Genomic DNA, 24,626 nt, shown 5'->3' with positions numbered 1-24,626 from the left:
CTCTCTCTAGCTCTGTAAACTCAGTGGGGTAGTTTCTCGAGTCTCAGGAAAGCTGATTAATTCAGGAGGCAAGCATTACCAGAATAATTTATTACACTAGTATATTATTCACATATTCACATAATAATAGCAATTTTCATTTAAGTATTCCAGCTTTCTCATTTTCAGAAGAGCTGAAGCTCCTCATTGTTTTCTTTAGCTTTTCATTGCAAAGGAGCACACTGAGTTTTTGCTGCCTTACAAAGTTGCTGAGGGCAGAAGCTGACCTGTTTACTGATGAGTGTTTTCAAAAGAATGCACAAGAACAAAAAGTTGCTAAGTTAATGATCTTTGACTAGCTGAAATTATTAATTCTTGGATCTGGGGCAGCAGCTCTGATGCTGCACAAATGCAGATAAGCTGCCAGGTTATGATGTTAAAGGTGGCATTTCTAAAGAAGCTTAAAAAGCACAAGCAGCAAGGGATGATTTTAAGTCTGTAGGTGTGAAAGGCAGGCTCTCCCAGCCATGGTGAGAGTGTGGTTACTGCTCTGAGCTTGTGCTGTGCAGTTATTTTGTAGAATTTCTACTGAAATACTCTCACAGAATGGGAGTTATAAAGAAATGAAGGAGCTAAACATATTCCTGTTTCTTACCTATGGAATATGTCAAGAGATAATTTTGATCAGGGGAAATGGTGAATTACTACTGAAATTCTCCAGTCTGCTGAGTACAGTGCATTGAGACAAATACTGTTCAGCACTGGCAGTTACTCTTAAGTAAGCTTCCCTCTAGTGTCTCCAGTGTAAAATGCATTTTTGTGGGGTTTTTAGTGGTTTGGATTTTTTTTCATTGGTTGGATTTTTGGGGGTTTGTTTGTATTGTTGTTGATTTTCAGGTTTTTTTAATCCTTCTGTCTTAACTCTTGAAATTCAGAAATCCAAATTGGGCTTATTTTTAATGTTAAAATCATTTTATCTCTGAGCTTTTCCACAGCAAGCATTTAATTCAGTATCTCTGTGTGCTGTCCGAGCACAGTACCCCAGGTTGTGAAAATTGTCAAATCTTGTCACTTAAAAAAAAGAGCTGGAGTATTTGCCTGTCCTCTGTCTTAGAAAACAAATACCACCATTAATTTCTTGGACCAAAGGATGCTCTGTTACTTGTGTGCTGGCTGCAGTTGCCATGAGCGTTCTGTCCAGTCATGAACCAGAGACTTTTAATTTCTGTGTCTGGGATGATTCACCTGTTCAGAACTCAGAGCTGCAGGGACCAGAAGGGATTTAAGTCACCATGGGCTCACCAGACCAGAGCACTCTGTAAATCCCCAATTCCTCTATCAAACCCCTCCATGCTAGGAGAAAAACAAATTCAAGTTATTTTAAGCCTCTTACCCATTTTTGTCTGTGACTTATTTTTTAAATCATAGTTTATTGACATGCTGTATATTTTTTAAGGCACTTGTTTTTAAGACTGTTAATGGTTTTTGTTGGTAATAATGATGTTCTGATTTATGTCTTTCTCATTCTACAGTGGAAAAGCGGGAAGCAGTATGATCTACAGGATGTAAAGCACAACTGGGAAAAGCCCTGTGCTACCACTCTTATGCTCTGAAAATGGCTTATTTCCATGTGGGTATTACCTGGTTTCCTATAGAAGATGAGTAGTTTCTGATTCTGTGAGCAGCTGGAGGTAAACTAGGTTCGGATGCCTGTTTCTCTACTGTTCCAGTTGTCCTGTCATCTTCCCTTTTTGCCACTGAACCTTGTTTCTCCACCATGTGCCTAGGAATGCAGCGAGGGCAGGAGGAGCAGGGGTGGTTCTGCTTCCTGGAGGTGCAGTGAGGAGCACTGGTGGGACAGGGGCTTAGCCACAGCGAGAGGAGGTGCAGAGAGCACAGGTGGGAAGCCCCAGGGCTGTTCTGATTTGGCCCAGGCAGCCTGGGACAGCAGTGTCAGACCATGGGTGCTCTGGCTGCCCTGCCGTGCCTGCTCTGGCTCAGGAGGGCTGAAACAGGGGAGGATGGGTGCCACTTTGCATGTCTGCTCCTGGTACTGTGCCTGTCTTCTGGGGGATGAGAACCTTGACATGGGAATAGCATAAAACAGCCTTCCACAGCAGCAAAGACATCGCCGTCTGTCTGTCCCCGAGTTAAACCCATCACAGGGAAATGTCCCAAGTGTCCCATCTGGCTTCTTTTAGTACCGAGCTTCATTAGAGGAGTGTCTGTCTCATGTACAGCCGTTTATGCAACATTGTTTATAAAGGAAGGGCCTGTGCACTTCAGGGATACTATGAAGAAAAATACTAATATATGGTCATTGAGTATTTTGTATTGAATAGTGTATTTGTATTGTAAACAAAGTGTAGTGAACCACAAGGCATGAAGACAAATAAAGTGACAGTAGCTGGCTTTCTCCGTGTTGGGCTGTGCAATGATTGGATCATTGTCCGAGGGAGGTCTCTGGACATCCATTTTTACTTGGCAAAGTTGCAGAAGTATTAAGGTGATGAACACCCAAAGGGGCAGGTCTGGTGGTACCCTGAGCCACCTTTTGGCCTCACAGCAGCTGTTCCAGACTTCTTTGCATTGGGAATATTACACACCAAGTTTCTTAGAGAAAGGTGCCATTCCTCCCTTCACAAACCACCAAGGCTACCTTTCACCCACAGCAAACTTGCCAGTATAGAAAGAGAGCAAAGGATATGGTTGAAGAGAACATATGGGTGTTTTCCTAAATGTATATATCTTACTAAGAGAGCCTTTGAGTCTGAACTGGGGGTAGGTCTACCTATAAGCTGTTTCTTAATACAATGGAGTGGCAGTATTGAATCTAGTGACAATCCTAGGAAGAGTTAGCTCCTGCCCTGAAACACTCACTTTTTTTCCCCTCCCATATCACTCCTATAGCCCAGGTAGCTGCATTCTCAAGAAACGGTCCTTGAAATTTGGACTGACTTACTATAAACTTTCTCCTTCACACGCTCACTCTACTGCAGGATACTACTGTGGTTTGGTTAACAGGACTTTTCGAGTAGGCATCTCTCCCCTCCCTCCATTTCCCCCACACTTTTGCTCCTTCCCTGTCTTAACTCTAAAAGGAGCTCTCCTATGCTTTCCTAGGAACAGGGCTGGACAGCAGCCAGCCACCACAGCCTGGTTTGTGTCTGACACTAGCTGGCAATCTCGGCTCTAATTCCTCTTTTTCCAGAGTTGTCTGCAGCATGGCAGGAAAAGGATGCAGGTGGGTACTCTGCTGTGTGGCTTTCATGGACAGTTTCAGTCTCCACCTGGTCCTTGACAAGGCTTCTGCAACCTCTGAACTCTGAAAAAACCATGACAGAAATGCTGCATTTGCCACCTCTCGCAGGTAACAGAGCTAACTTGTCAGGGTGCCTAGGCTGTCTTTCACATCTGCAGAGCCAGTTTTGGATCTGTGTGCCTCAGGCATTGGTGACCAGCAGTGCTCTGAAAGCACAGGCTCCATGCCCAGAAAACCATTACTGTCACCATCTGCAAAACAGCCATTGAGGCCAGCTGAGCTGAACTCTCTAGAAATTAATTCCCCATCCTCAGATACCTCAAGAAAGTTCTCTTCTCCTGTCACATGCACCTGTGGTCTCTCCTTTCTAGCCAGTGTCCAGGAAAACTTGGAAGATTTAATTGCTAAGAGCATGAGGAAGGGTATTTACTTTAACTAGACCTGAGACATGCTGTGGGACAAGGACTGGCCTCAGAGTCTGCACAGGCAGCCCAGAATTGCTGGGGACCATCTGTTTCTTTAAACTACAGGTAATTTATTTATGTAGTTTATAGGGACTTTGAGGACCTTTTGGCTTTTTTTCCAACTAATAGTACAGTTCTCTGCACAGCACCTAATTTCAAACTTCACTGCCACTTACTTTCAGAATTTTTTTTTGACACAGTGTCCTCCTGCAAGAGTTGGAGTAAAGGATTATGGCAACTTACCTTGGATTTAGGGAAGCACAAATCCCTTCCCATCACCACCTTGAAGAGAGCCATCAGTAATCCTTTCTGGAATGGACTGATTTATTTCAGTTTCAGACAGCACAAATTTACAGTGCTTCTTGCTTCCTGGCAGAAGATTCTGAGAGCTACCAAAACAGCTCCATCCTGATAGCAGTCAGACTTGCTCCTCTAAGCTACAGCACTCAAGCCAATTACAGCCAGAGCTTCCATGAGAAATGTGCTGCTGGCTGAAGCTGAAATGGAAGGTAAAGCAGAATACAATGTTATCTCTGCCCTCTCCTGCACCCATCAGGCAGGTTCAGTGAAGTCCTGCAGTGCTCACTAGGCCCAGGACAGAGACTCTCCCTTCCAGCTGAACCAGAGCTGTGGAAAGTGCAGCCTGACAGTGAATCATTTGTGCAAGACAGACCAGACAGAAGTGGTGTGACTGTAACAACCTGCCCTCACCCACACACTTGTTCCCATACCTACCTGCTGGAGAACTCCAGCTACCCCTCAGATAAAGCAGTTCCACCCATTCCATCTGGTCAGGCAGGAAAAAGAGCATTCCTGTGTCTCCTCACAGAAACTCTGCTGCTCTCCCAGGATTACCAAGCTGTGACAGATGTGCAAATGCTGTGTTTGGAACTGGCAGTTCTGTGCTGAACAGCCAGGAGAGAGAAAAGCTGCTGGTTCATAGCTGGGAGCTGCTGTTCCATGCTGAACCCTGGGCACTTCAGTTGTGCACCAGAACAGAAGTAAGAGATGTACATTCTGTAAAAACCCAATGAAAATTCTTTTTGCTTACTATTTAACAGGGTTTCATTTTATTAATACCAGCAAGAAACAGATATTAGACAAAGTAAAGTTCAGTACATCACTGAATATCTGCATCTCTAAATATAAAGCAGTACTTTTTTTTTTTACATTCAAAATTTACAGCTTTTATATTCAATTAAAAATTCCCATAAGTTAGAATACAATATGCATTATTTTAAATACAGATCAGGAAAAATAGCTACAGCAACATTTAAAAGAAGGTTACAGCAGCAGGATTCTGTCTAAAAAATAGGATATTACAATTTAAAGTGTCACTTCTTCAAGTAGGCAAGAGCAAGCAAATAATTTAAGAGTAAAATGACTGTTCTGGAACACAAACCCATCCAGTTAACATCATGTTTACATATGCTGACTAATTAAAATATATTCTATGTTTAAAACATGGACAAAAGATTAGCTGTTGTAAAAGGCTGATACAAAAATGATGTCACATAAAGGCCCATTACAGGGCTGTACCTAAAACTATTCTTAATTTATCGTAAGACTCTCACAAAAAACTCATACTGGAAACTCTTCCAAAGCAAACAAAAAGAAAAATGTATCACAAACTAATCAAATAATGGCAACAGCTTGCTTGAAAACCCTGTATCTGTTCCATACCACTGGCAGGAATTACCTGGCTGTATTTATACAGACTTAGTATTTATGATGAGGGTATTACGTATTCCACCCTGGGTTTATTTGCATTTTACAGCTGTGATACTCGTTGCCTGCAGCAGCCCAAACAAAAAAAATAGTCTCTAAAAATGAGGGAAAGCTCTCCAGGAGAGTGCAAAGTGCGTTATTTTAAAGAGTGCATCTTATATGTAGCTCCTTCTACAACTGCAGAACAAAAAGTGCTTCTTATTGTACAGACTGACATGCAGCATATTTGTGCTTTCTAAAGGCTTTTTATTTAATTGCTGCTGTTCACTAGGAGAGGGGCAAATCCTTGTATTTATCAGCCCTTTTGCATTATAGAGATGGGAGGAGGGGGAAAGGAGGGATCTGAATGATAAAATGCAAAAATACTCCACAACTGTTTCAAAAAAGGTCTTTTTTTTGTCCTTTTTTTTTTTTTTTAAATCCTTTCTTATTGCTAGCAGCTGGTACTGGAATTGACAAAGTGCCCAGGAACCAGGCTAATGTCACCCATCAACCACCTCTGCTGTCAAAAGCAGGCAACACACAAACATTACCAGTTCATTACTACATGGAGAAAAACCCTTTAAATTCTGCATGAAGCACACAGGAACTTTAGAGAATGCTGCAGACACTCAGTTCTCTAGCTGGAACCGTATTCAAACGATGCAGCATCTTAAAGCCAAGATGCTTCTGTAATAACCTTCCAGGCAAGGGTCATTAAAGTAAGAGAAACTCAACAGTGGTTTTACTTCTTACCATGACTGAACTCTATTTTATCTCTCTGTTATATATATATATTTATATAAAATATATATATTATATACACACACATACATATATAAGTATATATGTAAGATGCAAATGCAGATTCAATGATTTCAAAATAAGTTTGCATTCTAGGCGGGGTTGTTTTGTGCTTTAAAATCCTCCTTCCCCACTCTGTGAGCACACTCTGGGGCTCAGCAAATATCATCCACCAGCTTTGCCCCATTAATGCCACGATAGGTGACCCTGCTGGGTCTGACCAAGACGCCGTGGTTCAGCTTGCAGGTGAAGTAGCGCTTTTCCCCCACGGAGCCATCGTTCTTTCCCTTGGCACTGCGCAGCTCAAGCCCCAGCCAAATCCCTGGTGCAAAGTCTGTGGGACCAATGTACCTGATGGTCCCCATTTCGTTGGAGCTGGTCAGGAGGACCTGGGAGCCTTCGTGCAGCTTCACAGGCCCCTCAGAGGGAGCTGCAGAGCTGCTGCTCCAGCTGCGCCGCAACACGGAGCTCTTGGATCTAGTGAGAAAAGGAAAAGAAGAAAAAAATATCTTGTAATTTTATTTTCTATAAAACATCCAGGGCAAATCTGTAATTCAGGGAAGTGCATGGGGGAAGAAAACCACCCTCAAATCCCTTTTAGAAAAACTGGGTTCTATCTCATGTCACTAACAAACCATGAAATAACAGGTAGCAGGCTGCTACACTTAGCAGTCTGAAGTATTGGAAAAGCAATTTCCTTCCACCCGATGCTAGGATCTACAATATTTACAGCAGGTGATAGTATTGGTAAATTAAGCCATACAAAACATTTTATTTGGGGCTTGGAACAGTTTAACCAAAAAATCTTTTAACATACAAGTGCCAGTCAGGATCACCAGGAAAAGGTGAGGTCCTTTACCAAGACCCTCTGAACTTTGCCCAGCTGCGTGAAAATACAAGAATTTGGAGAATAAGCAGTGGTTAATGACTGGAAAACAACTTCAATGCCAACCATAATTCCAGGACTATACTCCTTGATGCCCATGGAAAAATAGTGTACTACTGGTCCACTTTGGAAGGAGAAAAATGAGCATGTAAAAGCCTAAATATCCTATGTGCATAAAAGTTTTCTTTTGAGCAAGAAACAGCAAAGCTAACAGACAGCTCACCCAAGCACTTGAAACTCGTAACGCTCACCTAACAAAGGCATTTCTTCTGTTTATCTCCTTTTGTGAAGATGCAGAAGTGGTGCTTAGACTGCGTCTAAAACCTAAGTGGAAAGAATAATAAGCTGTGAAGGACTTCTTAAGGAAAAGAAACCCTTTTATGAACATACATTCTTTCTATTTTTTTTTTCATACTGCTTCCACTACATTTGCTGCACATTCTCCCCACTAATTTGGAAATTAAACAATGAAACTTCTCATGGAAATATATGCCCATAGTATGTTTGGATCTTCAGAGGGGATAGAAATTAAATTAAACAAACCAAACAAGGGCAATTGGAAGCAGTCTTCTCACAAAAAGCTTACGTAGAAGAAAAACAACTACTTCAAGTACCTCACTCAAGTTTTAGTGATTTCATAGGGACATCTCCTAACACTGAGCCCTTCATCAATCTCCATTTGCATTAAGGAGCAGGTTCCATTTCCCTTTCTCTGATTAAAATGCAATACAGTAATAATGGAAGACTGCCAACAATTGTAACTGACATAAATCTTTCTGCCAGTAGTGTTAAGCACAATATACTACTCCACAGTTCCTTCTGCAGGTGACATTTTAGAAAGGGAGCAGCCAGACTATTAGCTGGCATTTGGGGTCTCTGAAAATCTCCTGTGCTTCTGGAGAAGTTGGCTTTGTGCAGTAGGTTCTGGCTGCAGAGAGGGGCCTGCCTCAGCCAAATCCCAGTGTCTCATGCTCCTACCTGGAAAAGTGTGAGTCATTTTACTCCATGAAGTCTCTGTGAGAGAATCCAGAGAACCTGTTAGTCTGAAAAGCAATAACACAATAAAGAAAGAAGTAATTTCAACTCATCTCTGAACAAACTTCCTGGCTTCTTGTCAAATATTGATGAAGTTTTGATTCTTTCCTTCTTCATCTGCCCTCAAGAGACACCAACATTCCTCCTGCACTCAGACTGGTATGCAAGAAGTGCCTGGAGCAAACCAGTGTATTTGAGTTACTTGCCTCTTACTCAGTGAGACAGCAAGTATGATTCTGAGCAGGTTCTTAACAGTTTGCCTGAGCTGGCTTATTCAGAAAAATAAAAGCAAGAATGTGTCTGGCAGAGTTAACACAGAAGGAAAGAGTACACAGCTCTGGATGCTCTTCCTGAAACCTAAGGAACAGACTGCAAACAAGTGGTGGATGCTTTGGATCCTCTGTGCAGTTAGCTGGGATAAGAGGAGCATTTCCAGTCATGTTCAAGAGCAGTTTCCTCTTAAAATTGAATTTAGCAGAACACAACAGGATTGGGTCATGAAATTAAGGTTTCACAAACACAGACTATCAGAGGCCCTGAAATAAAAATCATTTAAGCAGCTGCAAGAGAAACAGGGGGAACTGCATTTTCAATTTACACTCTGCTTTCAAAAAGTTGATCTAAAACCCACCAGGTTTTTAATGGAGGTTATAAATTTCCATTAGCATAAGAAAATGTTTGCATCTCTGTATCTGTTCAAAATTTTGTTTCACCCTGGAAATGTATTAAGAAATCATTTGGCAACCCAAACATTGCAAGAGCTTCAGTGCTCACCTCTGGACACGAGATGGGGGTGCAAATATACCATATCTGGGAAGGCAGCTGAAGTACTGCACTCCTCCCACAGAGCCATCGTTCTTCCCGTGAGGTTTGTCCAGTTCAATTCCACACCAGAATCCTACATTGCAAAACAGTACAATCAGGGCATTTGGAACACTGCAGGTTTTTCTTCATTTAGACAACTGGCACAGCTGGCATTCACCCACATCAAGGAAAACAGTTTCTAGTCAGAAAATGTCAAGATAATAATAATAAAAATGTATATTATAAAACAGCTATCTATGCAATTATGAAAAAATTATACCCTAACAAATGCTTGCAATAAAATTATTGACATTTCAATTAACACAAAAAAGGTAAAACACTTAAGGAATATATACACATACTAAAATATATACACATACTAAAATCCAATAGAATGTTATGAACATAACTGGCTATTTGACAAAAAGGAGACAGCAAAGAGCAGCACTGCTGTTTCATGTTTCCCTCTTTAGTCCTCTCACCACATGGTTTATGCCTCATCAGAGATCATCAACAGCAAAATTAAAGTTTTGATATTAATTCATTCTTTCTCTCCATCTAGCAAGTTATAATTAATAAAAATTGCAAGGCTGGTTTTGTGATACCAAGAGAAGGGTGTAAGAATTGGAACTGGCCATCAATTAATCTCATACAGAACACTGAATAGGCAGCAAGATGTTAATGAGCTTGATCATTCATAACCTGTGATAAATGTGAGCTAATTACACAAAGGTGCTAAATTTCATACTCCATTAGTAGTCCTTATGCTATCCATCCCCAGAAGATTCAGAATTTAATTCAAGTCACTTGGTACTAAGGCATTGGATAAAATGGTAAGTCTAATTACCACCTCAAGAAACCCAGGAATGACAGCTTATGAATTAGAAGGGCTCAGTATATCAGAAGTTCTCCCCATCCCATTTTTAGAATTAAATAAAGATCTGCATTGCAGCAAAAGGAACAAACCTTGGATAACTTCCAGAGCTTTGATACACATTGGAATTGAAATACTTAAACATGCATCTGTTACATTTCTATAAATTACTGGCTTAGCAAATGGTGATGATTTGTCATCTTTCCGTCCTCACTTCTTACAATAGCATGTTTTCCTCCAAAAAATTATATTCCTGATTTAAAGCAGAGAGGGAGGAGACTTAACACTGTCAAACAGCTTTCTGATTTCACAGCTGTCAGTGTATTTCGGAAACAGTCCTTTCCTCATTGATCACTTTGTCAGCAACACTACAAAGAGTGATGACATTAAACTGTCCCTCAGGTAAGTGCAGCACCTGAGCAAGGAATGCCTACAGTGAAACTGGGGAAAGGGGCAGGGAGGAAACAGCACAGAGTTCATACCAAGAGCTTGCATCTGATGGGGTTTCTTAAATACTGATGCCACCAAGTGTCACAACAGAGTATTGCCAATCACCTCCCAATCAAACAGTCCTCACCCAAACGTGGTACTCACACCAACACTTAGCAGCTGCTTTTGCATTACTCTTGCAATAAGAAATTAGAGATAGGGCCATAGAGAAGATAAATTTGGTTCTAATAAACAGGATTTAGAAATTAATTTCCACAATGTAGAACAACTGGCTTCCTTTGACAACACTTGGATTCACTGCAAAGTGTTTTTCAGCAAAGGGAAGAGAGAAGGTAAAGAGAGAAGGATAAGGAAACAGTAGTAGGAGTTGGGGCTTTTTGAGATATTTGTAACTTTACTGATCTTGTGACCTAAAAGTTTATTAGTTAAAAATTAAATGTTCACAATTGCGTTCTTAAAAGTGCTAATAAGTTAAGAAATGAGACTATTACATGACATAAGAGTGCCACTATTCCGAGACAAGCTGCGCCAAAAAGCCTTAATATAAAAAGTAAGAAGTAAATGCATGTGATATCAATAAACTATATACCCCTTTGGAGACTAAACTGAGGATTTTCAGAAAGCTTTGTTAAGAGTTGGACTCAATGATCCTTGTGGGTCCCTTCCAACTCAAAATATTCTGTGATTCTGTAATACCTACAACTTCAACATTAAAGTATTTTTCCCACTTAAGCCATGATAGTGGACAAGTAAAAGTCACATTTTAAACCATTATTTTTTCCTGACAGTTGTATTAAAGTCAAAAATATTCAGTGACACATAGGAGAGAGAGAGAGAGAGAAAGAACTTGGAATCAAACCAGTTTAAATTCAGACTTTTTTTGGAAGGAGTGAGGGTAAAGATAGATTTTTCTTCATGTGCTCACATGTAAGCTATTCCATACTGATTCAACAACATACACAGAGCACTGCACATACCTGGTGCAAATTTTGTTGTCCCACAAAATCTAACAGTGCCTGTTCTCTGTCCCACCACCAGTACTCTGTCTCCAACCTGGATTTCTCCATCAAGAGCATTTTTCCTCGTGGTTGGGGAACTATACAGCCCTGATCAAGAGAAGAACAAGATCTGAAATTAGCAACATTAAATCTTTAAGAAATTTTCCAATAGAAAGCAAACTAATAAACAGAGTATTTTTCTCTAACACAGCATACCTTCAACACATGGCAATACAAATTTTGCTTAGACAAAGACTTGCTTTGTGTCAGCATAAAAACTGGACTACAGCCTTTTCTCTGCTCTGAAAAGGTACACTGACCAACTATAAAAACACTTTTCATCTTGAAGATGTTGTAAAAATCTTTCTTAAAGTTGCCAAACTTAGGTTTATGGTTAAACTACTTCCCAAGTGTCTTTTTCAAACTATCCTGGATTCTGAAACAGCACAAGTAGTTCTACATAAGCACTCCATGGAGGAGTGAACTCCCCCCTGTGAAAATACACCTCAATAAAACAGATCATACCAGCACTAATCTTAGATGAGGCAGAAGACACTCTAGTCAGGGCCTTCTTAGTGCTGCTAATTGAGTTCCTCTTCTTGGAGTAATTCCGTTTGCCTTCCAAAGAGGTGCTAGAAGAGGAAGAGCTGCTGTACCCAGGAAAACCTAAAGACATAAAAGAAAGTTGTCCTTCAGGGATCGTATTTTGGAAAAGGACAGATTACATAGAAGGGAAAGATTCTGTAATATGGAAGTTACCTGTTCTCCCTAGTGGGCAGAATACAAAGTAAAGAGTAAAATTAGAATTTGTTACGTAGCATTTGCACAAATACCTGTCAGGAATGACACAGGTGCAAGTGACCCTGCCTTGGGGATATGGTGATAGCTGAGTGCTAGAAGAGGTCTCCAGGAGCCCCACCTTTATTAGCCCATGGAAGTTCATCTAAACAATCCCAAGCATATTTATTAAAATACACGAGCTTTAGTAATAAGAGAGCTTACCACCACCCTTTGAGCATCCAGCCTACTAAAGATTTGATGAGAAGTGGAAGGAGGGTGATATTATGTGAGTGAATTATTGCCTGGATTAAAGCCTACTATATTCCATTACATACTGTATTAATATTAAAATCTGTACTAGAAAACAAGAATGGGAAATAAATCACTTTTATCTCCATTTGCAAACCCTAATGTCTAAACTGCCCGATAAGACTCATGTTCATCTTTCCTATTTCCTTTCCAAGGCTCTCCCTCTTCTCCCCTTTCCTAACGCCTTCTGCCCAAAATGAGGCAGAGTACAGCAAGACACATCTATGCCTCAGCTTATCAATGTGAAAAATTAAGATAATACTGCTTATCAAACTTTCCAGGCTTTTGAGAGGATTAATGCATTAGTTTTTGCAAACAGCTTGATATCGATGCAGAGTTAGTTGGTTCAATGTAATTTCATCCTCCAATTTTGCAAAACAGCAAACAATGGCAGAGAGGCAGACACAGTGGGTCCAAACAAAAGCTGAGGACAGAAATCTGAAGACTCTGAGATACTCACTGCAGCTAAGGTACAATGAAGAAAATGAAAATTACTGACTAAATGATGACTAAACATGCCCGCGTGGACATGTGTGCATTTGCAAACACACAGTACAAGTCCTTACTTACAAGCCAGTCCTGGGATGGATTCACTGGAGGTCAGACCACCATTTTTACAGGGATGCAATAAAAACTGCTGCAACTAAACCTGCCATCAAGATACTTAGTTTTGTGGGATATCACTGGGTGGGAGAAGGAAAAGCAGAAAGGACTTCAGCAGGTCCTGTAATTGATTCCTTTTCCTTCAGGCAAAACAATTATTTGTTATAACACTCCTGACAGGTGAGTATTTGGCCTGTTTTTAAAAACCTCCCATCAGGGAGACCTCAAGATTTCCTCAGTAATGTATTCCACCACATAATTATATCTAGTGTTACAGGGTTTTTCACTCCTAATATAAAACCTCAATCACCACTGATTTAGATCAAGGTTTTTTACTCCCACTACACATGCAGAGTGGGTTATATTATTCTTTGTATTCCGAAGCTTGCAGTTTTTTGTCTTTCATCTTCCATGTTTTTAATCACACAATCACAAATTTCAAGTCTTTACTCCTAAGCAATGTTTTACACATCCAGTTATTGTTGTGTCTTTTCTGAATTCTCTCAGAATTCCTAACTGCTCACTCATAGAAGATATAAAAAGATGCTTTTCTTCACAGACCTGCTGGAGCAAGTCCAAAGGAGGCCATGAAGATGTTTAAAGGGATGGAGCACCTCTCCCATGTGGAAAGGCTGAGGGAGTTGGGGTTGGTCAGCCCCAGAGGCCTGACTGTGGTGCCTGATGGGGGCCTTCTAGAAAGATGGACAGACTTTTCACAGGTGCATGCAGTGACAGGACAAGGGATACAGGCTTCAAACTGATAGAAAGGAGGCTTAGATCAGATATTAGGAAGAAATTCTTTACTGTGAGGGTGGGAGGCACTGGAACAGGTTGCCCAGAGAAGCTGTGGATGATCCTCAATGATCTTTAAGGTCTCTTACAACTCAAACTATTCTGAGATTCTATGACTTAAAGAAGGCATATTCAAATTCACACTTCAAGTTATTTCACAGAAATACTGTTTTTACCAACACTTATGATTTTACAGACAAAACCTCAAAGGAGACATGATTTTTAGGGTTTGCTCCAGACAGCTGAAAGTGAGGTCCCTTTGTGTTTCGAGTTCAGCAAATAAAGTACTGCTGGGATAGAAGTCATTATCCAATTCTGAAACTAGGTAACTGCAGATAATGATTCACATGCAAAAGGCACTCTTTAAAAGCCAGTTTTACTTTTCATATTTGAAGCCTGTTATTGTGAGTCTGCCATGATACAAAGCCAAGACTGCAAAGCACAGTTAGATGGCAACACCTTATTACAGCAGCATGAACACACAGAGAGAGCAGAGAAAAAAATGCCACCTGAACATTAAAATATAGGCAGCAACAATACAGGGCAAAAGGTCTCTCTCAGACACCTCAGCTGGTAATTCTGCAGATCCTCTGCAAGATCATTTACTGAGAGCCAGCTTTAAGGGCTTGTCTATGTCCTTGCCCAAGCATTTGGACAGAACTGGTTACCAAACCAACACAGAACACCAGCCAAACATGCACACAAACTACTTTGTTCCTAGAAAACTAAATGCCTACAGCCTGCTTGGGACTTGAGCATAAACAAGCAAGGCAACTTTCTTCTACAGTGTAGACACAGGACTTTTACAGAAGGTAGGGCAGCAATAATACTGCCTCTGCCACACACAGCATTTTTCTTAAGATCTTAAAAAAAATTTAAGAATTAGTTCATTACCATCCTTTGCAGGTACAGCTTTTCCCCTGTTAGCAGTCATAAAGTTGTTTTCAGAAGCACTGTCTCTTTTTGCCATATTTAGGCCTATAAAGAGAATATATACCATTAAATATATTCATCCTAACAAATAACAATAATTTTACAGGAAAGTAACGTACAAAAACAATTTGACACATTTTCACATTACTGGATGCATGGAAAAATGGATAAAACTGTACAATTCCTTAGACACTTGATAAATGGGTAGAACAAGACTGCAGAATTGATATGGTGGATAAGCATAGACGTTAAACCCCTTAACACATTAAACCAGTCCAAACCACCTTGTCAAACAACAAACAAATGGTCTATAAAATACTAATTTTTATATTGAAGAAGTTTTACTTAAATCTTTCAAACATTCATATCTATAACATTCACTTTCATAGTACTTATGGTCTACTATTCACCAGTATTAATTTCACAATTTCTGCATTAAAGATTATACATCAAGGTTTTGGAAGAGATTTGAGATCAAATCTTCATTCAGATTATGAATAATGATGTAAGCTTGCCAGTATGATTTTTAGGAGCCTAAGCCTTAGAGCAGCAATGTTGCAATATGTGTAGGAACTCATACTGTTGCCTAAGTTATAATTTGCAAGCAGTCATTTTGCATTTCTGACAGCTTCCTATCCTAACTCAGTGAAGAACAAGCTTATCTAAGATTTATCCTCTCCCTGTCATGAAAGAAAAATCACATCTTTTTTATTAAACTACATCTCTCAGTTTAATTCAGCCACAGGGACTGAACTAGTTTGCGAATGTACTGCATTTCCCAAAATTTGATTGGTTAGCCATTAAGGCATCAGATCAAAAAGCTAGTGTTTGTGACTGATAACACATTTCCTAATTTTATCTCAGTAATCCTTTTCCTAGAAACTTGAAAAGGATCTTTTCTCATTAATCTGATGGATTATTCAAATCCAGTAGAACCAAATAAAATTTCAAAATCCCTATATAATATTATATTTTACTTTGCAGCTTATAACCTTATCTACAAAAAGCATATTAATTTTTTGTGACTCACTGCAAACCAATGTATTGCAGGGAGGAGGTCTGAAGGAAAGTGACCTGGTGATGCACATAAACACTGCAAACCCACGTTGTGCCTCTGCAGCTTTGTCCTTCCCCCACTCCAGCCAGCGAATCAGCCAAGCATGCTAATTCCAATGGACCTCTCTGCAAGGACTCCCTGCACACAGCAGCTTCCAGACACACCCAGTGCATGCAAGCTCTCCTGGGCAGATAATGCTTAACTCACTCTGATTTCTACCTTAAAGCAAGCTATCAAATGTTCAAATTTTACAAAGACACAAACGCACCTTTGTGACAGAAAAGCTGGTCTGTGACTAAATTATCTGGGACAAAGCTGTCTGTGACAAAGGAAAAGTCCCTCCCATTATAGTTTAATGGGTTACAAACAGTTCACAACAAACTGAATCAAACACTGGAAAATATTTAACAGAAGTCATCAGCTTGGATCTGCTCCTGTGCAACACTCCTAACAAACTGCTTATCCCAAGCAGCTTTTTATGCAAGTTGCCCATTTATAAACAGCTTGGATCTTGTGCTAACTGTACATACACACACCTAAAACTTACTCCCCCTTCAATCTATACAGGGAAGAGTTACATAAGTCATCCAAAAAGATGTCAAAATGCATCTCTTCCTGGCACCAGCCTGGTGCTTTGTTTCTAAACCCTGCATGTTACTGGTAAAGCATGCAGTGCTCAGGTAAATCCGATGAGAATGTGTGTTATCTTCCATCCCTCAGGCTGTGCTGCCTTAGTGTGAGTCACCTAAATAGGGCTCAAAAGGCAAAAGAAATGCTAATGAAATATTAAATGACATTATTACATGGCCAGCCAAACACAGGGGGCTAAGATTATGCAAGGCCAGCACTGCACACAGCAGGGAAGAGCCTGCTCTCCAAACAACTTGGAACCTGAACAGAATGAAAACATGGATCATTCACTCCACAGGGAAGGAATTTACACAGAAGGATTAAGTAATTTGAGCAAATTACTAAGAAACTGTCTTGGTTTTGCTTGGCCTGGTTTTGGGTAGCAGAGGGGCCACAAAGATGGCTTCAGCGAGAAGCTGCTGGAAGTTTCCACCATGTCCAGCAGAGGCAATCCCTGATGGCTCTGAAGGTAAGGGACATGCTGCTGGCCAAGCCAGGGCAAATCAGACATGTTGGTTATGCCTCTGTGATAACAGATTTAAGAAGAAATCAAAACAAAGTGCACACACACTTTTTCCTAGCCAGAGAAAAGGAGGAGGTGAGAATATGTGAGGGAGACAACATGGAGACACCAAGGTCAGTGGAGAAGGAGGGAGAGGAGATGCTCCTGGTGTTGGAGCTGAGATTCCTCTGAAGGCCATGGTGAGGACCATGGTGAAGCAGCTGTGATCCTGCAGCCCACAGGGGATGCAGAGATCCACTCACAGCCCGTGGGGAGATGCCCACACCAGAGAGGGTTGATGCCTGGAGGAGGCTGTGTTCCAGTGGGAGACTCAGTGGAGAGAAGAGGCCCTTTTTCCAGGCTGGAGCAGCCTGTCCTTGGAGGACTGCACCTCGTGGATGAGTGACCCATGCTGCAGCAGTTTTGGGAGGACTGCTGCTCCTGAGATGGAGCCACATCAGAGAGGTTCATGGAGAACTGTCTCCTGTGGGAGGAACCCCATGGCACAGCAGGGGAAAGACTCCTCTCCCTGAGCAGGGGGAGAAGATCCCAGTGATGAAATGACCAAACCACCACTGTGTGTTCCCTGTGCTGTTGGTGGGAAGGAGGGAGGGGTTGGGTGAAGGAACGGTGTCTTTAAGGGCTTATTTTACTTCTCATTATCCTCCTCTGTCTCTGTTAGCAACAAATTCACTTTGTAACTCTAAGTTGAGCCTGTTTTGTCCTTGGAGTGTTTCCTCCCAGTCCTTATTTCAACTCATGATAACTTCATTAAATTACTTTTTTCTCTCCTCTGCCCAGCTGTGGCAGGGGAGAGCAAGTAAATGACTGTCATGGTCCTGGCATTTGGCCAGAATCAAACCACAACAGAAACTAAACCAGAGCCAAGGACTGAGCTCATAACAATAATCAGTAGACTGAGGCCCTATTACAAGGAAAACCTTTCTCTTCTAATTTGGTGCTGGTTTTACTCAGATAATTTAATTAGCAGATAAAACACAATGAGGTAAATAGTTCCTTGATCATGTTGCCAGAAGATAAATCACTTCAATTTCTAGACATAAAGGTGTATAGATTATTTACTAGATTTTAATTCCTTGCAAATTCCCCAGTAATATCTTAGTAAATGGAGCCTCATTAAGTAGAGACACTTAACTAGTATTACAGCCAATTAGAAATTACTTTAATGGCTCAAGAATAAATGTTGTGGTGAGGGGTTTTTTATAGAGTATGTAAAGGGTAGAAACTGTCACAGCACATCAGATCACTGTAATCACTCCACAGCTACACACAACATCCTTCCAGTAGCACTTCACAGGCCAGTGAACTTCTAAACATAAGAACATGGAGTTAACAAACACCTTATCACCTCATCCCAAGTTATGAACTAATTCCAAACAAGTATTTTAATACCAAGATTTACTAATTCTTGAATATTAGTATCTCTCTGTCCTGTGTCAACACGCAAGAAAATACTCACCAGAATTCACTTTGGAAGTTATATGTGTCAAATCTACTTTCCTGGATTTGACCAAAGGTGAAGAGCGCACGGAAGAGCTTCGTACAGAGCTTTTTTTGTGATCAGAAGCCTTGGTTATTTTGGAAAGAGGTGCAAATATACCTGGAGAGAAAATTGTATGTGCCAACAAGGAAGCATGGATAATCTTAATGTAACAAAATTTTCCAGCTACCATCTCTCACATCAATTAATTTAGGGGTTTTTTTAGCTGCAATCATAACTTGCTATGCTGACAAAGCACTTGCAGGACAGGAAGGACAAGCTCAAATGAACAGTGAAAGCAAAACCCTTATCAAACAATTTGAACAGAGCAAGTTGGAAGAAGTCAATAAGACTATTAATTAGAATCTCCTCTTTTGTCCTAACAGTAACATTGATCCACTATTACAAAACACAGGAGTTTGTATGTTCTGTGTGTTCATGACATATCAATTAAAATACCTCAGGCTGAAAGTTGGAAAACAACATGGCATGAATGTCTCACCAAGGAAAACAAAGCAAGTAAAGAAACATGTCTATTATTATTACAATGCAATTAGTTTCAAAAATATAGATGAAAAAACAGGAAATACTATTATCTCACGGTTTCAAGGAAATAACCAGAAATTTTGACTGGTTGGTTGTTTCAGTGGTTTTGCAAATAATTGCAGCCAAAACAGTAGGAACAGCTAAAATAACCAATAAATCATACAAAGCACTACAAAGAAAAGCAACAGAATCTGCTACCTGTTCTAAACCTCCCAAAATGTTCATATCTTCCAGTACTCTTCAAAATTTGGTGGGGGTTTAAAATTTTAAGAAAAAAAAATAAAGGCTATACCGCGTTTTGGTGCACACTTGAAGTACTGGACTCTTCCAACACTTCCATTGTTCTTTCCTTCTGGTTCATCCAGCTCTACACCAGCCCACTGGCCACTGGCAAATTCTGTTGTGCCACAAAATCTTAAGGTACCAACCTAAGAGAAAAAGCATTGACACAGAATGGGTTTGTTAAACCAGGATTGTTCATGAGAATATAGGATAGGTTATGAAAGAGACAGCAAGTCATCTCCAAGCTTTTGATCAGGAAAACAAAAACGTGATTTCCCTCGCTTATCAATCACATCCTTCACATTCCTCCTTTTCAACACCCCTCAATACATTTTCCAAAATGTCTTAGTCCTTCTGTCTATATTTTGCATTAACCAGCAGCCATGGTTATGGACAGGTCTCACAACAGACAAGTATTGGACAGTAAGAACCACTGTACAATACAGCTCTAGGTCAGCAAGGTACAGGAGCACATGCCCAATGAGAGGTTTTACTTTCACTGTTTATACAACAAGAATTCCAGAGTCAGGGCTAGTTTATCTTCCTGAACTGGAGGTTCCACAGACATATTCAATTAGAAAAATATGTGCATAAATATATATATATATATTTATATATAGCTAAAAATATAAATTAGTAAATAATCTATGCACCTTTATGTCTAGAAATTGAAGCAATTTATTTTCTGGCAACGTGATCAAGGACCTAGTTAACTCATTGTGCTTTATCTGCTAATTAAATTATCTGAGTACAACCAGCACAAAATATATAAAGCTATATATTTATATATATAGCCTAAGTTCAAAGGTAGAATTAATGGAAAAGATTTGTAAGTCGTTAAAGTTTCCGTCCTTATGATTAAACAAAATTTTAAAAGCCAGCAAATGTTTTAAGCATTTGAAACTCTGAACAGATAAGCATATGGAGAATATCAATACAGACCAGTCTTGCTGGGAGACCTCAGTCTCTGCAAATATACATTATAAGCTCACTTCAACGAAACAGGGGAGGAATAACTAAGAGAGATGCATTTAACATTGATTTAAATTCCTTCTTATATTTGATTTTTAAATTAGTTTTAATAATAAAAACCTTTGATCTTTCAGTTGCGCAATTTTCCTTATCACATGTGACCTTAACACTATTTTACGCTATGACTCCACTTTAATCCAGGGGTTTAATCCAACCCTCAGAGAGTAAACAGATAGGAACAATTTTTTTTCTTTACTAGAAAGGCTTCCAGCTACTCTTTCTTAATGTCTGTAAAGAAATAAACACAACCCAGAGCCTGTTCTCTTATGCTGAAGGTCTCCTTTAAGCTCCATTGTTATGGGCAGGTATGTCACACTAATCTAGACAGAGACCTTTTAGCTACCAACACAGGGATCAAATTCAGCCAGAGGAAATTCAGCCAAGCAGCCCCACAGATTCCTGCAATTCCTCCATTTACCTTCCAGGCCCCAGCCAAAGGGCACTTAGTGAGCAGAGAGAAGATCAGCCAGTATCTTAAATCAGAGGTGGGAGATGGCAAAACTGAGGCTCCAATTTTGCCCTAGGATTTGTGCAAGCAAGAAGCAGAGATCTCTCTCACATGAGAAGAGAGCAGGAGTGCAGTTTTCTCCCAGCTGCTCATCTCCCTGCACTCCCATTTCATCAGATGTGATCCAAATGGACACTCAATCTAGCAGAGCAGGAGCTGTGGGACCCCAAATCACGTACACATAAACACCTGCTGACACAGCTTCCTACCCTGTAGGACAAATGGAATGACAGGCGCAGTAGGAATCAAGAGAGGAATCCATTCTCCCTCTGGCATCTACTGTGTTTGGCTTTCAAGCTTCATTAAAGCTGACATATTAGGAGACTGCAGAAGCAGGAAAGATAATAGGAACTTGTAAATATAGCTCCAAAAAATGCTGCTGGGTCCAAGTGCCCTCATCCCAGCGTCCATATTCCAGACATGAGAACTGATCCAGGAGAAGGTTAAAAACAGGGCACCACTTTCATCATCCTGTTTTCACTTTTGCTCCACCCTGCAGGCATTTAGGAGTATCGAGGGGGAGGGGAAGGCAGGGCTGAGAACAACTTCTCCATTCAGGCAAATGGAAAAAGGGGTGGGAAGGGATGTGGGAGCACTGAAGAACAGCTCCTCACACACAAAGGAAGGAAGGGAGGAAAGCTGGCATGGAAATGGAAGTTCAAAAAGCACAATCACATTCCTTCTTCCCACCTGCTCTAGAACAGATTTGGCTCCCTTAAAGAAAAGCAAGCTAGCTGCAAAGCCCTGACGGTCTTTAGCAGCACAAAAATAGCTTCCAACAATTTCTTAAAAAACACTGCAACAGCGTAATTAATTAGAAGAATAAAAGCAACCAAACCCAGGCAGCTCTATCCATACACAGTAAGCACATTACAGCACAAACCATTCTACAGGCCTTACTTAGAGGAAAGATACACAGGAGCACTAACTTCATCACTGTCTCTAAAGCCTCTGTTAACTTGCACTTAACATTATCTCCCCTTGCTGTCACTGTGATTTCTGATAAAGAAACTTCTGTCTTTAAACAATAAGTGGCTTTCTGCACATACCTCAGTTAAAATGCCTCCTGCATAGCTACTGATTCCTTCACTTTTCCTGACCCAATTTTAAGAAAATTTTTATATTAGAAAAACTATTAAAGCTAAAGCTATTCAAACATGAAATTTTGCTCAGAAATGCTTTCAGTATTTACCAGGGAAAAGGTATTTCTTTAAAAGCGTTCTAGCACTGTTAAATCATTTTAGATCCCTTCCTATCAGAGCAAATAAAAAGTCTGAATACTGAATGCAATATCAATGTTACAGTTTTAAAATACATTTTTAGAAACGTGGCTATCATGGCAGTTTCTGAAAAGCTATTCACATTTGAGCTGGACCTCCATTAGCTACATCCTTCTACTTCCACAGAACCACATAACAACCCTGTTGGCACAGCACTGCTTCAAAGATTTTAGCTGCATTGCACCAGTGAAATTGGGTTACCATAGGCTAAGCAGAACTGAAGGGTTTTTTCCCTGCCTTCTGGAAACTATCAGGAGTACTTCATGACTGCACACTCCTAACAAAGCTGGGCAACTCACAAAGTAATTTGTGAATTTTACCATTGCTTTGATGTGACACCAAAAACGTTAATAAAAGCTGAGCCATGCTGATGTACTATAGGAGACTGTTAAAAATCATTTACAGACACAAAATGCAGGCTATGCCTGTCAAAACTGCTTTTCATAATAATGACTTGATCACACAACTCTTCAGCTTATAACTTTCTGTAACCAGTTCCTTGCTGCCATCCAGAGGTCACACCATCCAGAAAGCATTTTAGACCCTCAAATTAGAGGTGTGTCTCCAAAGGGGTAAAGAAATGGACTTTCCAGGAGTTATGAGGGTTGGTGACCATACCTTCTGTCCTGCAATAACAACACGATCTCCCAGCTTCAGGCCAAGTGACAGAAGCATGGCCCTGCCTGTGATGTGATCGTAGGTTGGAATTGTGGTTTTGGAGATGTCACACGAGAGAGGCACTGCATCCAGCAGTATCTGCTTGATTTCCTTTGCACTGGCTGCTGCATCTGCCATTTCCAGTGGCATATCTACTGGATCAGGAACCACATCAGCCGGAATTTGCCCCTTGTCATTCTGCAGAAACATAACAGAGCACAGGATTCAATGCTGTTACAAGATAAATCTCATCAGGTGAAATGATAGCATTTTATGAAGTGTTTAATCCTCTTTATTAGATATTTTTTCTAGAATAGAAACAACTATAAAGACATCCACATTTTCAAATAAGGATGCCAAAACATCCTTAGATAGACAAGCTAGTATGTACAGCATTTCATTTTTGAAAATGACAAGAAACCAACATTTTTAAACTTAAAAACATTATTAGGACTCAGAACACCTGAAACAGAACACCTGTATCTACCTGTGTACCTGAGCATATATTTAGGAAAGTAAGAGAGACTTCTGGTCTGTAATGCCAAAACTGAAAAACCAACTCCTCCCAAAGAATGTGTCTTTACCCAGCACACAGCTTACTCCTTGGTGAGGCTTACTCCAAATGTAAGAGGGAATTGAATTAATGTATGCTGCATATATAGAATATGCAAATATGATGGCTCACATAAGTACTTGAATAAATCTGTTCAGGTTTATTTAGATACAGACTATCCTACAAGAGATGAATTAAAGACAGAGTCCTTTCCAAACACATCCCACTCTCAGAAAGCTGTGACTGTAATTTCCTGTATGTCCTACGTGACAGAACAAGTTGCTGGGAGTACCAGCTCCCCTGGAGTTAACCAACTCCAGGCCAGTTGCCCAGACAGCAGGTGTTGTCAGGCTGCTCCAGGGACAGTTCTACCTGCACCCTTTGGTGTGGATCTTTGGCTGTCCGTCCATTTTCACAACATTTGCAGAAAAATATTCATCTCAGTCTTCCAAATTTGGCTCAGCTGAGCCCCTGGACTCAGGCATTACCAGAGGCTCAAAGAAGGAATGATGCAGAGTAAGATTGTATTTGCTTTGGTTCCTCAAAAAACAGACTAGAAATTCAATGTTTTCTAAGTCCCCTCTCAATCAATCTCAAAGCTAGAAAAGTATAATCCTTACTAAGCATTTACACTGCTATTCCATATAATCAAACTCTACACACTGTCCCTAGCCAAAACTTTATTGCAGGTTTGAAGAATGGAACACCTACCACTCCTTAAAAATCTCCAATCACTCCGCAAGTAAAAATCACACTACCTTAAAAACAGGAAATAGCTGGGTTGAGTGTGGAGCTTGTTTTGAGTTTGTAGTCATCACACAGAGATTATTTTGGTCACATCAGTCCCACAATTCAGCCCACCAGGTGCCTGCAAATCTTTGTGCCAACACAAGGCAGAGCAGTGGCAAGAAGGCAAATTGGAAGCTCAGGGGACACGCAGGATTGCTCTTCTCAAGGGCACAGCTGCCTCTGCCAGCTCAGAATGTTGTGCAACTACAAAGCAGTGTTCCCTGTGACAACAGACTCCTAAACATACAGCTGCCAGAGACACATACATGCACACTGAATTTAAAGACAAAGAAGAAAACCAGTATTTTTATACCTAGACGGACTGTCAGGAAGAACTGTATGAACAATAATATTCCAGATTTCACACCAAAAAAACTACATTAAATAATGACTTTTAAGTACCCTTAAAACATATCTATGATTTCTCATTTAAAAAACCCTTGCATTTCAAAATGGAGAATTGAGATACTGTAAAAAAACCTTGCAAGCTTTCCCCCCCAAAAAACCAAACCAAACAAAAAAAAAAACCCAATAAAAACACAAACACAAAACTCACTAAAATCAATCAAAACCCAAGATTTGTGGCTAGACACACATAGCAACACTTTA

At 40.3% G+C, this 24,626-nt stretch overlaps 2 protein-coding genes across 5 annotated transcripts in view; one reads left to right on the top strand and one right to left on the bottom strand.

The window, feature by feature from the left end:
• ALK (ALK receptor tyrosine kinase) overlaps positions 1-2,391 on the top strand; it is a 307,378-nt gene extending 304,987 nt beyond the window's left edge. The window contains exon 30 of the mRNA XM_085054627.1: positions 1,512-2,391. The gene's annotated coding sequence lies outside the window, so the exon portion shown is untranslated. The remainder of the gene's footprint in view (positions 1-1,511) is intronic.
• Positions 2,392-4,742: 2,351 nt separating this feature from the next.
• CLIP4 (CAP-Gly domain containing linker protein family member 4) overlaps positions 4,743-24,626 on the bottom strand; it is a 33,101-nt gene continuing 13,217 nt past the window's right edge. For all 4 annotated transcript variants that reach the window (XM_085054628.1, XM_085054629.1, XM_085054631.1 and 1 more), the window contains 10 exons: positions 22,637-22,873; positions 19,209-19,344; positions 18,350-18,490; positions 14,642-14,725; positions 11,789-11,929; positions 11,243-11,371; positions 8,912-9,035; positions 8,081-8,145; positions 7,354-7,426; positions 4,743-6,693 (listed from right to left, as the gene is read on the bottom strand). In XM_085054628.1, the coding sequence (XP_084910754.1) occupies positions 6,372-6,693; positions 7,354-7,426; positions 8,081-8,145; positions 8,912-9,035; positions 11,243-11,371; positions 11,789-11,929; positions 14,642-14,725; positions 18,350-18,490; positions 19,209-19,344; positions 22,637-22,873 (1,452 nt within the window). In that variant the 3' untranslated portion in view covers positions 4,743-6,371. The remainder of the gene's footprint in view (positions 6,694-7,353; positions 7,427-8,080; positions 8,146-8,911; positions 9,036-11,242; positions 11,372-11,788; positions 11,930-14,641; positions 14,726-18,349; positions 18,491-19,208; positions 19,345-22,636; positions 22,874-24,626) is intronic.

This window comes from Lichenostomus cassidix, chromosome 3 (genome assembly GCF_008360975.1).
Source record: "Lichenostomus cassidix isolate B80296 chromosome 3, HeHo_3.0, whole genome shotgun sequence".
Lineage (NCBI taxonomy): Eukaryota > Metazoa > Chordata > Aves > Passeriformes > Meliphagidae > Lichenostomus > Lichenostomus cassidix.
Note: the sequence above shows the minus strand (reverse complement) of the source record. Positions and strands in the feature narration are given on the sequence as shown.